At 43.5% G+C, this 14,091-nt stretch overlaps 3 protein-coding genes across 3 annotated transcripts in view; all 3 read right to left on the bottom strand.

Moving 5' to 3' along the window:
* Positions 1-6,953, bottom strand: LOC125028531 (importin-11-like). The gene is made up of 9 exons (XM_047617899.1): positions 6,814-6,953; positions 4,967-5,086; positions 4,569-4,820; positions 3,235-4,461; positions 2,902-3,069; positions 2,397-2,662; positions 1,901-2,165; positions 1,550-1,786; positions 1-462 (listed from the first exon to the last, which is right to left on the bottom strand). Exons 1-9 carry the CDS (start codon positions 6,946-6,948, stop codon positions 226-228), a joined length of 2,907 nt encoding a protein of 968 aa, XP_047473855.1. The 5' UTR covers positions 6,949-6,953; the 3' UTR covers positions 1-225.
* A 69-nt stretch (positions 6,954-7,022) lies between these two features.
* The window catches only part of LOC125028532 (armadillo repeat-containing protein 7-like), a 9,666-nt gene continuing 2,597 nt past the window's right edge, over positions 7,023-14,091 (bottom strand). Inside the window, exons 2-5 of the mRNA XM_047617900.1 lie at positions 12,521-12,646; positions 11,768-11,935; positions 8,096-8,233; positions 7,023-7,817 (exon numbers count right to left, since the gene is read on the bottom strand). Of these exons, the coding sequence (XP_047473856.1) occupies positions 7,663-7,817; positions 8,096-8,233; positions 11,768-11,935; positions 12,521-12,629 (570 nt within the window). The 5' untranslated portion in view covers positions 12,630-12,646 and the 3' untranslated portion in view covers positions 7,023-7,662. The remainder of the gene's footprint in view (positions 7,818-8,095; positions 8,234-11,767; positions 11,936-12,520; positions 12,647-14,091) is intronic.
* LOC125028775 (hydroxyacyl-thioester dehydratase type 2, mitochondrial-like) lies at positions 7,084-7,566 on the bottom strand. The gene has a single exon (XM_047618258.1). It carries the CDS (start codon positions 7,564-7,566, stop codon positions 7,084-7,086), a length of 483 nt encoding a protein of 160 aa, XP_047474214.1.

The following is a 14,091-nucleotide window of genomic DNA, read 5'->3' as shown; positions in this document are numbered from 1 at the left end:
GAAGGAGGAATAGAGGAGATTAAAGTAAAGGAAGAGAAGGTGAGAGACAGAGAAGGTAAAAAAGAGAAGGAAAGAGAAACATAAAACTGAGAATAAGAAAGAGAAAATAGACAGACAGCCAAACACAAAAGACAGCTTTGGGGTGACCAAGCAGTGAGGCCCCCCCTCCCTGCTGCCTAAAAACTAAGCCTTCTCGCTTCCCAATTCCCTCTCTCCACTCACTCCTCACTCCACTGTCACTTCCTCCAAGAGTTTGCGGCAGTTGTCATCAAGGTCTTGTGCCAGCGTCATGATGGTGGTCACATCGGTGCTCTGCTGCAGTCGCTTCATCTGCTGCCCGAGGAACACCCGCAGTGAGATGGTGTGAACTGGGTCTTCTTGTGCGATGGCCTGCCGCCGCACCACGTGCTCTGTCTCCAGCTCAAATGGCTCCGGTGACCCTAACCGACCCCCTATTACAACCTGAAATAAAGGAAGTTTTTCAATAAAAAGGGAGAGGGAGAGGGAAAGGGGAGAGGAAGGAAGGGAGGAAGAGGGAGAGGAAGGAAGGGAGGAAGAGGGAGAGAAAGGAAGGGAGGAAGAGGGAGAGGAAGGAAGGGAGGAAGAGGGAGAGGAAGGAAGGGAGGAAGAGGGAGAGGAAGGAAGCGAGGAAGAGGGAGAGGAAGGAAGGAAGAGGGAGAGGAAGGAAGGAAGGAAGAGGGAGAGGAAGGAAGGAAGGAAGAGGGAGAGGAAGGAAAGAAGGAAGAGGGAGAGGAAGGAAGGAAGGAAGAGGGAGAGGAAGGAAGAAAGGAAGAAGGAGAGGAAGGAAGGGAGGCAGAGGGAGAGGAAGGAAGGGAGGAAGAGGGAGAGGAAGGAAGGGAGGAAGAGGGAGAGGAAGGAAAGAAGGAAGAGGGAGAGGAAGGAAGGAAGGAAGAGGGAGAGGAAGGAAGGAGGAAGAGGGAGAGGAAGGAAGGAGGAAGAGGGAGAGGAAGGAAGGAAGGAAGAGGGATAGGAAGGAAGGAAGGAAGAGGGATAGGAAGGAAGGGAGGAAGAGGGAGAGGAAGGAAGGGAGGCAGAGGGAGAGGAAGGAAGGGAGGAAGAGGGAGAGGAAGGAAGGGAGGAAGAGGGAGAGGAAGGAAGGGAGGAAGAGGGAGAGGAAGGAAGGAAGGAAGAAGGAGAGGGACAAAGGGTTAGGCAGGAAGGGAGGAGGAGGGAGATGGGAGACAGAATATGTAAATCAGGCAAAAGTGACAATAGCTATCAAATAGAAGGACAGCAAAAACAGAAGGATTTCAGGAGTGAAAGGATTTGATATACAGGCAATGGGAGACAGAGAGAATAAAGTGGGAGTAACGAAGGGAAATGGAAAGGAAAATTAAGGGAAGATGTAAAAATTACTAAGGCTCTACTACAAGTAGTTCTAATGAAAACAGAAATATGAGAAAGAAGGAAAAAAAGAGGAAATAACATTAAATTAATATTAATAAAATAACAACAAATAGAATAATGAAAGTAAGAGTACATAAGAAGGATAATGACAATAACAATCTCTAACTGCCATCACACTGACCAGCTTGTCCTGCGTGGAGTCCTCCACGGTAACATCGAACACCACCTCAGACACGGCTGTCACAGCGTGGGGCCACACCTTGAGAACTGGGGGCCAGCCAGTGCCACAAAGGTAGGCCAGGCCCAAGGCACAGAGCTTGCGCCGCTCTTCGGGAGATGTCAGGGCCAGCTTGTCTGACCATATACTCACTACACGTTCCAACACTTCCTCAGGAGTCTTAGATTGGTCGCCAGCAACCTGTTGGTTTTTTCAAAATATATATGAGAACGTGGGCAAAAATACTCATCAAGTATATAAATAATTGTACTTTAATACATCCCATGCCAAGAAAACACAAAAAAAAGTACTCACCTGATTTATGGCCCACGTGAAGATGGGTTCTGCATAAAGGACCAGCCTAGCTATGACAGACAGATACATCCCCATCACCATTGGGTACTGATCCCCATCTGCAACCACTTTCACAAACCCTGGGATCAAAGGCTGGACCAGGTTGGCCCCTTCCACCGGCAGGACGCGCATTATCATCTCCACTGATCGCAGGACTAGGACAGTGCCTTCGCTCTTCATGTCCGTCAACATTGAACTGAAGCTTTCAATTAGGCGGGAGCCATACCTAGCAACAGGAACATTCCATTTAAGTAAACCACTTTCACTTCATCTCATCAATGACATGCATTATAAATCTTGAAACAAAAATCATCTTTATTTTGCCATTATGCCATGGCAAGAGTAATGTTATGCACATTTTGTATCTAATCACTAGTACACAGACTTCTTTCATCTAATATGCAAATGTACAGATATAAAATCCACAGAATATTAATATACAGACAAACAAACTTACTTTGAGAGGAACTGCTGAGGGCAGAGTAGTGTGTAAGCTGTAGTGATCTGCAAGCAAAGTCTCAAGTTCTCAGACGAAATCTCCATAAGAGGTAGCATGTTGTCGAACAACTGAAGAAGGGCGTCATGAGGTGTGGCTGTGTTCTCAAGGGTGGTCAGCCACAGCAATAGACCATCCTCAAGCAAGTACACGTGGCAGTCTTCCCGGACATCAGTTGATATGCGAATGATGTTGATCAGGAATTCATGCAGGCCTTCACTTTCACGCTGAAAAGAAAAACAGCTCATAAAATTTACAATATGAATAGGATGCTACTTTGGGCCAAACTGTACGATATCTGGGAACTGACTTACAATCAAACAACCAAAGACAGAATTAATGTTGTGAAAAATGGCGACACTTAACAAATATCAACCATGTATCTTCCTAACTCCCTGAAAACAAACCCTATCTGACCCACAAATACTAAGAGTAAATACAAGGTAAACAAGAAGAAAACACCAACCATTAATCCAGTAACCATATGTACAAGCGTGGTGAGAATGGCACATCGAAGCATGTTGTGGTCAGCAGATTCATCCCAAAGCCCTGGGAGGTACTGGGCTAAGGGGGCTGCGTGTGGCTGGATGCCAACACCAACAACCTCAATCATGAAGGACATTACATGAAGGACCTGAAATAGGTAGAATTATGGATTAATAAAATACTTAATTTCATGACACTGTTAAAGAAAATTAAGGAAAATAAAAAATCAAACATTACCTACAAAGGAATTTAACATATATCAGGTATGACATCAATATTATATCAATACTTATATCAGTATCTATATTCTGACCTGCATTTTGGTATCACATTCATGTGCCTCTTTGAGAAGGTTGAACAAGAGCCCAAAAATGGTTGGGAGGTATGGCATGAACTTTTCAGGGTCAAACTCAAAGTCATCTACTGAATGCTTCAGAGTCATGGCTGCACTGAGGCGGACCACAAAGTCTTCCTCAGATGACAGGAGGTGGATGCAGGCCTCATACAAAGTGGGCCGGTGCTCAGGCGAGAACTTGACACTGGTCCACTGGCCAATGAGCCAGATGACACGGCGCCGGATGATGCGGTAGTTGGAGTCCTTGACCTTGAGTTCGTTGATGAGGGAAGAGGTGAACCACTGGTCGAAGTCGATGTCATCAAACAGCTCAAAAGCCGCCAGGCCCACTGCATTATACACAGCATCCTTCTGGAGGATCCCATGGTAGTCGCTCGGCTCAACAGGCTTGTGGGAAGACCGGACCATGTCCATCAGCACGGCCGTAAGTGCGCTTCTATACTCATGGAACAAGGATACAAACAAGGTCTCTGTGCAGGGCCTCAGGCTATACTTCCAGGACTCCCCTCCCTCCACCTCCATACAGAAACCCTCAGGGTCGGAGTCCCAGGCCTCCAAGTCATCCTGCGTCAGAAGGAAGTAGTGAGAGATAAGCTTGTGGCACATCTCTGCCAACACAGTGTTGGTGAAGAACTCAGATTTGATCCTGAATGCCTCCAGTGTCTGTGGGTCCTTGGTGTCTTCAATGACCTTGCATGGCTTGTATTCTGGGCACAGCAGGATGGTCTTGATCAGGTTCAGGCACTGGACTGTAAATCGCTCAAAGATCAGTCCCTCCCCGGCTGGTGTGAACACATAATACGTTGTCAGGTCTAAACTGGGCTTTATGAACTGGAGATAGGAAAATGGATAATTTTCTAGCATATCCAACAAAACTTTGGTTAGGAGAACGACATACTTCCCCCCAATAGTCTTTATATGTTCATTATTTTCATGCTGTTTCCTAAAGTCAAGCATCACTTTGATACGATCAAATACTGCCTCCACAAACATGGTTGCGTCCTGATTCTCATGAGGCTTCTTAAACCCGTGGATAAGTAATTTTCGAAGAATTTTCAGAGCTAGGTGTGAGCGCTCCAAGCAGGGGACCATAACCTCATTGTTCTGCCCAGAAGCCACAAGGAAAGCCTCTGTCTCTGATCTCCATAACTCTAGCAGGAATGTAAACATCTGGCTTGTCAGCTCCTGTAAAGTGCAACAATTGACATTAGAATTTTTCACATGCAAATGGAAACAAACTAAGTACAAACAATACATATATCAATTAAAATTCACACAAGGTCCCCACTCACCTGAAACGTCCTTCTATCAGCTGCTAGCCTTTTGGATGCGAGTTGCTTAATAACATGATGCAGGGTGAGAAGCGTTCTGTGCTGCACCAACTGGTCAGAACTTTTAACTGCTTCAAAGAGTGCAGGAAGCAGGTCTGGCCACTCTCTTGGACAGTCCACCCTAGCAATCTTGGCTATGAGTACTGCCAGCTGCGTGGCAACTTGCGGCACAGGTTCGCGGAGGTTGTGTAAAAGCCCACATCTTATGCGAGCCTGGAATACAATTTGAAAGTATATAATAAATGTAAAATACAAACAGTTTTATAAGTAAACATTCAGTTAAAATATATTTACACGTAGACAGAGAACAAAGACTGAACCATAAATTATTATTCTATTGTAGTAGAATGCATTCCTACCTTTTCTTCTTCAGTAATTGCTTTGGGAGCAGTTTTCCTCCAATACCTGTCGACGCCATTCTTGAAGTACAACACAGCTAGCCATCGGACATTCACTTCTAAGTTGTGTTCCGAGAAGATCTGCAATGAGAAAAAAAATCTTTAAAGATCCAAGTCCTTTCTCTACTAATGCGATAGCATTACCATCCAACTGCATCATACAAATTTCTTTTTAGGGGAAAATAAAAAAAAGAGGCAAAAATGAGATTTTGCAACAAGGGTGTACCACTTGATTACAGGCAAGACTAAACAAATGAATACAGAAATGGTTTAATACACAAACAGCAGGCTCAACTGCATATAGCATGGATAATTGCCATCTGTCATTTCATCATGGCAAGAATGACTATCATTTACACTAATAGATTAATAACACTGAATGTACTGTACAAGAATAACTGTCCTTTATACTAATAGGTTAATGATATTGAATATACTGTACATCATACAAATTTACACTAAGAGAGCAAATTATTTAGAACAGTCTTATTAGCTATCCCAATCTTAAATCATACTTTTATGTATAACTAAAAAAGGTGAAAAAAATCTGAGACAAAAATGTTCAGAAATCCAAATCTCCCCGACGGCAAGAAAGGAAATGCTGGCTTTTTCTTTTTCTCCCCCCCCTCCCCCCACACACACTATCAACCTTTTGAAAAAAGCTTAGGCTTCTTTTTATTTTTTGTTTTCTCTTTTTTTTAATTGAACCAATTTCTCTCATTTTTCAAAAATTAAATCAAATGTCTCTTTACAGAAGAAGATTCAGATGAATTTAATAATGAACATAATAGGCTTATCTACAATAGATAATGAATGAGTAACCCAGAAGCAGAAAATATCAATTCCAGTTTCTGGCCTAACGGTGATGCCAAAAAAAGAAATACAGTGAAATCTAATCTGGCAGATAAAAAGATATATAAACACCCACTTGTGATATTAAACGGTGAGATATATTTTCACAGGAAATCCTGTACAGCTTGTTGTCTTCAGTTAATCAACACATTTACTGACAGCTGTTGTAGCATTCTTTGTTTTAAATGTTTTCATTATTTTGGCAATAGTGAACTACTTCCATTGAAACTTATGTAATAAATTTCATGAAATATATTGAATTATCTTCCTGAAATTGCACTTCATGTAATTTCTAATCCCTTTTGGCTTTGCAATTCTTTAAATCTTTATTTTCCTTTTTTGCCTAACTGGTCTATGGTCTGATCCACAGTCTATACATCTCTCTACTTTTTGCATTAATAATACCATTTCTGTATCTATCATACTTATTGTTAATTCTTATCAGGTCTTATATATCATGGTGTTAGACATTTTCAAACAAGTATACATTCCCATCAATGTGTTCTATATAAAATACACTAACCTGTCACCATCACAAATACCATGCTGTCATCTACACTTGTCCCTCCTATTATAATTACTGATCATTGAATTTCCTACATTGAATTTCCTACATTTTACTGTCTTCCTCAAATATGGACAAAACTACTCTTTGTCATCCACATATGCAATGATCTAAATTAATTAAAGATCCACTGGGTTTCCATCTAATCGCATTATCGCTGGTGTGGAATGCCATACTTTTGGCCAGGCTTATATAAGAAAAATAATAGCCAATTTCTATCTTGATTTTTTTTCAGTCCTGATAGGTCTTCTTAAAAAATAATGTCTATAACTTTTTTGTTTCTACATTTACCATAAACCAAGTAAACCGAAGTTAATGGTCCTCCCTTGGAATCCTCAGCTGAATCAGTTTAAGTGTCAATATGGCTAATTAAGAAGACAAAAACACTCACCTCAACTAAAGTTGAATAAAACCCGGGCTCCGTCTCCCATTCCTGCAGCTGCTGTTCAGCTGGTTTGAGGGTTGCAGCGTCCTGACTTGTTGCCCTTCTCAGGGTGTCTAGCACCAGTTCCTTTCCCCCACTCATAATGCTCTAGGATTGTTCTTTAGTTCTGTTTTTTTAATGTGTCACTTGCTTGTATCCCTTTTGTTGATCTTTTACTCTCTCTTTCTTTTTCTACATTCTTAAGCTCACATCATGAATAACCTTTCAACAGGCCCTTCACTTGTTTGAAAGTGGCTGATGCACAAGTTTTGCTATTCCCCACAATACAACGTTGCCAGAGTTGGAACGGCACAAAAACTCAACAGTGATGATTTTCCTGACGTCCTTCACCTTCACAGACACCTCGACCTCCTCCCCCACGTAGCAAGGGGATGGAAAGTTCAGCTCTTGCTTGACTACAACCGTTCCTGGGCCTGGTAGTTGTGTGCCTATGACTGAAGAGACCAGACTGTTGAGAAAGGCACCATGAACCACACAACGCTCGAACTTGGTGTTTTCTCTCACATACAGGTCATCCACATGGATGGGGTTGGTGTCACCCGTGAGGTTCCCAAACTGCGTCACGTCCTCCTTCGTTATCTTCTTTGTCAGTGTTGCATTATCACCCACTTTCAGTGCCAAGCATCTTCTGAAGCTCTTGATTACATTTCCAAATGAACAGTACACTATACTACGTGGAACACCAAAAAGCAAAGGCATCGAACTTGCAGATGATTTTGCATGAAGTTAAATGGAATTACTTTTACACTTTCCCTCTTCAATAGTTACATTCAAGTGATGTGATATGTGTAAGTCTTAGTTGTGCTGTGTGACCTGCAATGCCTTCACACTCTGCACTTGCTCCGGAGTGCAATAATCCTCAAGAAAAACCTTTGCCAAGTTTCTGATCCTGGGGTTGTCACTCTCAGCCCTCCTAAGTATCTGCTCAATTACTTTATCAGAGGTGATATCTGTAAACATAGGAAACATTAAATGAAATGGCTGAATAATTTACTATTGTGTATTATGTCATATGCACAAAAATGTTTTGCTTCAATCTTAATAGCTGCAATCAAAACTATCATCAGATATCTACTAACAATATTCAGTCTTTTGACCTATCACTTTTTTCCCCTTAAGATGACAAGGTTGTACAAGCAATGCCTAAAAAAAAAAAAATTAATAATAAATAAATAAACAAATAAAAACAAATTATTTCACATTTTTTCTCTATACTCTCTTCACTGACCTCTCTTAGATTCTGGTGTGACAAGGAACATAAGTGTTGTAATGGCCGAGAGGACAACTGGCTCGTGCTGTGACGACAGACAACCAGCCAACAGAGCAACCCCTCCGTGCCGGAGAATGTAGGCCTTGTTTTCCTGATCTGTGACACAAATTATCAAGTATAAAAAAAAGGAAAAAACTGTATGTGAGGAGGAGAAGGAGGAGGAAAAAACATAGGGGGGGAAAGAAGAGGAGGAGGAGGAGGAGGAGGAGGAGGAGGAGGAGGAGGAGGAGGAGGAGGAGGAGGAGGAATAGTAAGGAGGAGGAGGAATAGTAAGGAGGAGGAAGAGGAATAGTAAGGAGGAGGAAGAGGAATAGTAAGGAGGAGGAAGAGGAATAGTAAGGAGGAGGAAGAGGAATAGTAAGGAGGAGGAAGAGGAATAGTAAGGAGGAGGAAGAGGAACAGTAAGGAGGAGGAAGAGGAATAGTAAGGAGGAGGAAGAGGAATAGTAAGGAGGAGGAAGAGGAATAGTAAGGAGGAGGAAGAGGAATAGTAAGGAGGAGGAAGAGGAATAGTAAGGAGGAGGAAGAGGAATAGTAAGGAGGAAGAGGAATAGTAAGGAGGAGGAAGAGGAATAGTAAGGAGGAGGAAGAGGAATAGGAATAGGAAGGAAGAGGAATAGGAATAGGAAGGAGGAGGAAGAGGAATAAGAAGGAGGAGGAAGAGGAATAGGAAGGAGGAGGAAGAGGAATAGTAAGGAGGAGGAAGAGGAATAGTAAGGAGGAGGAAGAGGAATAGTAAGGAGGAGGAAGAGGAATAGTAAGGAGGAGGAAGAGGAACAGTAAGGAGGAGGAAGAGGAATAGTAAGGAGGAGGAAGAGGAATAGTAAGGAGGAGGAAGAGGAATAGTAAGGAGGAGGAAGAGGAACAGTAAGGAGGAGGAAGAGAAATAGTAAGGAGGAGGAAGAGGAATAGTAAGGAGGAGGAAGAGGAATAGTAAGGAGGAGGAAGAGGAACAGTAAGGAGGAGGAAGAGGAATAGTAAGGAGGAGGAAGAGGAATAGTAAGGAGGAGGAAGAGGAACAGTAAGGAGGAGGAAGAGGAATAGTAAGGAGGAGGAAGAGGAATAGTAAGGAGGAGGAAGAGGAATAGTAAGGAGGAAGAGGAATAGTAAGGAGGAGGAAGAGGAATAGTAAGGAGGAGGAAGAGGAATAGGAATAGGAAGGAAGAGGAATAGGAATAGGAAGGAGGAGGAAGAGGAATAAGAAGGAGGAGGAAGAGGAATAGGAAGGAGGAGGAAGAGGAATAGTAAGGAGGAGGAAGAGGAATAGTAAGGAGGAGGAAGAGGAATAGTAAGGAGGAGGAAGAGGAATAGTAAGGAGGAAGAGGAATAGTAAGGAGGAGGAAGAGGAATAGGAAGGAAGAGGAATAGGAATAGGTAGGAGGAGGAAGAGGAATAGGAATGAGGGAAGAGGAATAGGAAAGGAGGAGGAAGAGGAATATGAAGGAGGAGAAGAGGAATAGGAAGGAAGGAAGGGAAGAGGAATAGGAAGGAGGAGAGAAGAGGAATAGGAAGGAGGACGGAACGAGGAATAGGAAGGAGGAGGAGAGGAAGAGGAATAGGAAGGAGGAGGAAGAGGAATAGGAAGGAGGAGGAAGAGGAATAAGGATAGGAGGAAGAGGAATAGGATAGGAAGGAAGGAAGGAAGAGGAGAAGAGGAATAGGAAGGAGGAGGAAGAGGAATAGGAAGGTGGAGAAGAGGAATAGGAAGGAGGAGAAGAGGAATAGGAAGGAGGAGGAAGAGGTAAGGAAGGAGGAGAAGATGGAGAATAGGAAGGAGGAGAAAGGAGAATAGGAAGGAGGAGAAAGGAGAATAGGAAGGAGGAGAAAGGAGAATAGGAAGGAGGAGAAAGGAGAATAGGAAGGAGGAGAAAGGAGAATAGGAAGGAGGAGGAAGGAGAATAGGAAGGAGGAGAAGAGGAATAGGAAGGAGAGGAGAAGAGGAATTGAATAACAGGAGGAGGAAGAGGAATAGAAGGAGAGAAGAGGAATAGGAAGGAGGAGGAAGAGGAATTGAAGGAGGAGGAAGAGGAATAGGAAGGAGGAGGTATGAGGAATAGGAAGATGAGGAAGAGGAATAGTAAGGAGGAGGAAGAGGAATAGTAAGGAGGAGGAGAGGAATAGTAAGGAGGAGGAAGAGGAATAGTAAGGAGGAAGAGGAATAGTAAGGAGGAGGAAGAGGAATAGTAAGGAGGAGGAAGAGGAATAGGATAGGAAGGAGAGGAATAGGAATAGGAAGGAGGAAGGAAGAGGAAGAAGAAGAGGAGGAAGAGGAATAGGAAGGAGGAGGAAGAGGAATAGGAAGGAGGAGGAAGAGGAATAGGAAGGAGGAGGAAGAGGAATAGGAAGGAGGAGGAAGAGGAATAGGAAGGAGGAGGAAGAGGAATAGGAAGGAGGACGAAGAGGAATAGGAAGGAGGAGGAAGAGGAATAGGAAGGAGGACGAAGAGGAATAGGAAGGAGGAGGAAGAGGAATAGGAAGGAGGAGGAAGAGGAATAGGAAGGAGGAGGAAGAGGAATAGGAAGGAGGAGGAAGAGGAATAGGAAGGAGGAGGAAGAGGAATAGGAAGGAGGAGGAAGAGGAATAGGAAGGAGGAGGAAGAGGAATAAGGAGGAGGAGGAGGAGGAAGAGGAATAGGAAGAAGGAAGAAGATGAAGGAGGAAGAAGAGGAAAGAGGAGGAAGAGGAGGAAGGAGGAGGAAGAAGATGAAGGAGGAGGAAGAAAAGGAAGGAGGAAGAACAGGAAGGAGGAGGAAGAAAATGAAGGAGGAAGAACAGGAAGGAGGAGGAAGAAGAGGAAGGAGGAGGAAGAACAGGAAGGAGGAGGAAGAACAGGAAGGAGGAGGAAGAACAGGAAGAAGGAGGAAGATGAAGGAGGAGAAGGACAGGAAGGAGGAGGAAGAAGGAGGAAGATGAAGGAGGAGGAAGAAGAGGAAGGAGGAGGAAGAAGAGGAAGGAGGAGGAAGAAGAGGAAGGAGGAGGAAGAAGAGGAAGGAGGAGGAAGAAGAGGAAGGAGGAGGAAGAAGAGGAAGGAGGAGGAAGAAGAGGAAGGAGGAGGAAGAAGAGGAAGGAGGAGGAAGAAGAGGAAGGAGGAGGAAGAAGAGGAAGGAGGAGGAAGAAGAGGAAGGAGGAGGAAGAAGAGGAAGGAGGAGGAAGAAGAGGAAGGAGGAGGAAGAAGAGGAAGGAGGAGGAAGAAGAGGAAGGAGGAGGAAGAAGAGGAAGGAGGAGGAAGAAGAGGAAGGAGGAGGAAGAAGAGGAAGGAGGAGGAAGAGAAGGTAGAGGAGGAGGAGGAGAAATATTAAAAGGTTAGAGTAGGATGGGCGACATCCTTCTTATGCAACATTATTGCAGCACAATATTTCAACCAGCTAGTACAATTACCTTTATTTTGCAACATGATTAACTATAAAAGATGTATTCTCTAACATTCAAATATGTGTATGAATCAAATAATTATAAGGACAAAAACACTAATTTACACATGAAGTTATTTCAAATACGGTAAATTAGAACACATGATACCATTTTTAGCAAACTAATTATAAAAATGCTAGGCAGAAATGCACACTCACACACAGGCGCCCACCCCCCCCCCCACACACACACACACGGCCTACATGTACTCCAATTCTTACCAAGAGCTAAGTTGCACAATCCTGAAGCCGCAAAGCCCCTTAGAGTGGCTGTCCCTTCCGTCAGCTGGTCCAAAAAGATGTCAATCACCTTGAGCTTCCTTAGCCAAGGGTAGTTGATTGGGTCATAGGCAAAGTTCGCAAGATTGGCGAGGACTTGTTCTTTGGATGCTGAGAGTTGGAGAAAAAAGTTGATATCATGGCATGTATAAGAATGTATATGAATAGCTACTTAATAGTATAAATATATATATATATATATATATATATATATATATATATATACATATATAAATATACAACACAAAAAAAATACACATAAAAGAAATAGAGAGAGGAGGAACAGAGGAACATGCACTTCTTAGCTTTAGCATGTATTTCATTTCTCAATAAAAAGCTAGAATTGGGGGGTGAGGAGGGTGAGGAAGAGGAGGAGGGTGAGGAGGAGGAGGGTGAGGAGGAGGAGGAGGAGGAGGAGGAGGAGGAGGAGGAGGAGGAGGAGGAGGAGGAGGAGGAGGAGGAGGAGGAGGAGGAGGAGGAGGAGGAGGAGGAGGAGGAGGAGGAGGAGGAGGAGGAGGAGGAGGAGGAGGAGGAAGAGGAGGAGGATGAAGAAGAAGAGGAGGAATAGTATGAGAGAGAAAGAAAGAGGAAGAGGAGGACGACGACAACGAAGAGGAAGAGGAAGAGGAGGTGGAGTAGTAGTAGAAGGGAGATGATGATAACAACAGAAAAAGAAAACCAATTTCCAACGGTTACCAAGATGCTCTGAAGTGGTGAACTCGTGTACAAGCTCCTTGAGGTATTCGGGACGGTCGACACCCTTCTTGCCCGAACGTTTTTCTAGCCGCTCATAGCTAGTGAACATGCTGTGTCACGAACACACTGCCAAAGGTGAAGTGCATTAGAGATTTCTACATATATACTTGTATCATCCGCTCATCCAATCACATACACACCCAAGATACAAGGACAACCTCTTAATAAGATTTTATTTCGAGATTTCGTCAGGGGGAGCAATAATTCTAATGGCAATGGAAAAGGCAAACCTCATGGACACAATCTATTTTGGTATTCTTATCCCTTATGATATGGGTAACGTGACCACCACGTCATAAAAAAAATTGCCTTGAGTGGCAGGTCACGGGAACATGCCGTCACGGGGAAAATTTCCATGAGCCACAACTTGAAGAGTGCTGGCTCTAGGGAGGATGCCACATCCTGCCTGCTGTGACTGGCAACACAGGTTGTATTAGAGAAAATTGGATATTACGAAAAAAAAACACAAATAAGAAAATGTTAATTATTATAATGATTACTGCACTGAGTTATGGACTACCTAGAGAGATGATATGGAGTCTGTGCAAAGAAAACAGTCTAGTACCATCTGGACAAAGCAAATCAAATGACAAATATAGACATTGGAAAATGGCAAAAAAGCTAAAAACGCTCATGAGAAAATACCATTGTATAGGGGAGGCATGGAGAATTGTCACAGCACATGAGTGTTTGTGTGTGCCTAAACTACAGGCAGCACACCCGTCAGAGTAACCACTGACATAAACCTAAGGTCCTTATTTTGGGCCACGTGATGGCAGTGAAGCAGATCCAATGGGTTTAGTAATACTACAGTTGATTCTATTCTGCAGCTATTTTCCCAATGTAGCGTTAAGTAGTGCCATTTTCCCAATGTAGCGTTAAGTAGTGCCATTTTCCAGGCATTATCATGAACCCTTATTGTCTACAATAAACCACACATAGACCTGGCATACCAAATGTGTAGTGTTAACTTAGCATCTTAATATTACAAGCTACAAACACAATCACCATACTGTGTATCAGCAGTGCTACACACACACATGAACACACACAGGTGCTTCAGAAACTGGAAAACATCCGCATCAAGAGAACCATCACCTCCCTTGACCTGCCCATGCTCCTCATCAAGAAGTTTGCAAAGGAACTTGCCACTCCTCTTCCCTCCATAGTTAGCACCTTACTGCAACAATATAAGTGCCCATCACAATGAGAGACCACCTTTCTCAGCGCCATTGGGAAAACCCTTGACACAACCATCGTTGCCACCATTGACAATTCCTACCCTGACCACTTTGCCATCCAGCGCACCCTTGACAACCTCCTCTCCTGGACCACCACAAATCATGTCACTCGGCATCACCATCGACGAAAAGCTCTCCTGGACACAGCACGTCACAGACATCGTGAGGTCTGCCTCCTACAAGCTTCACATGACGTGTTGCCTCAAGTCCCTTGGTGTCCCACTTCTGGAGCTACAAAATATCTACAGGCTATTCATCCAGCCCCCTCCC

The sequence above is a fragment of the Penaeus chinensis genome, chromosome 9 (assembly GCF_019202785.1).
Source record: "Penaeus chinensis breed Huanghai No. 1 chromosome 9, ASM1920278v2, whole genome shotgun sequence".
NCBI classification, from domain to species: domain Eukaryota; kingdom Metazoa; phylum Arthropoda; class Malacostraca; order Decapoda; family Penaeidae; genus Penaeus; species Penaeus chinensis.
This window is presented reverse-complemented; position numbering and strand designations above follow the sequence as displayed.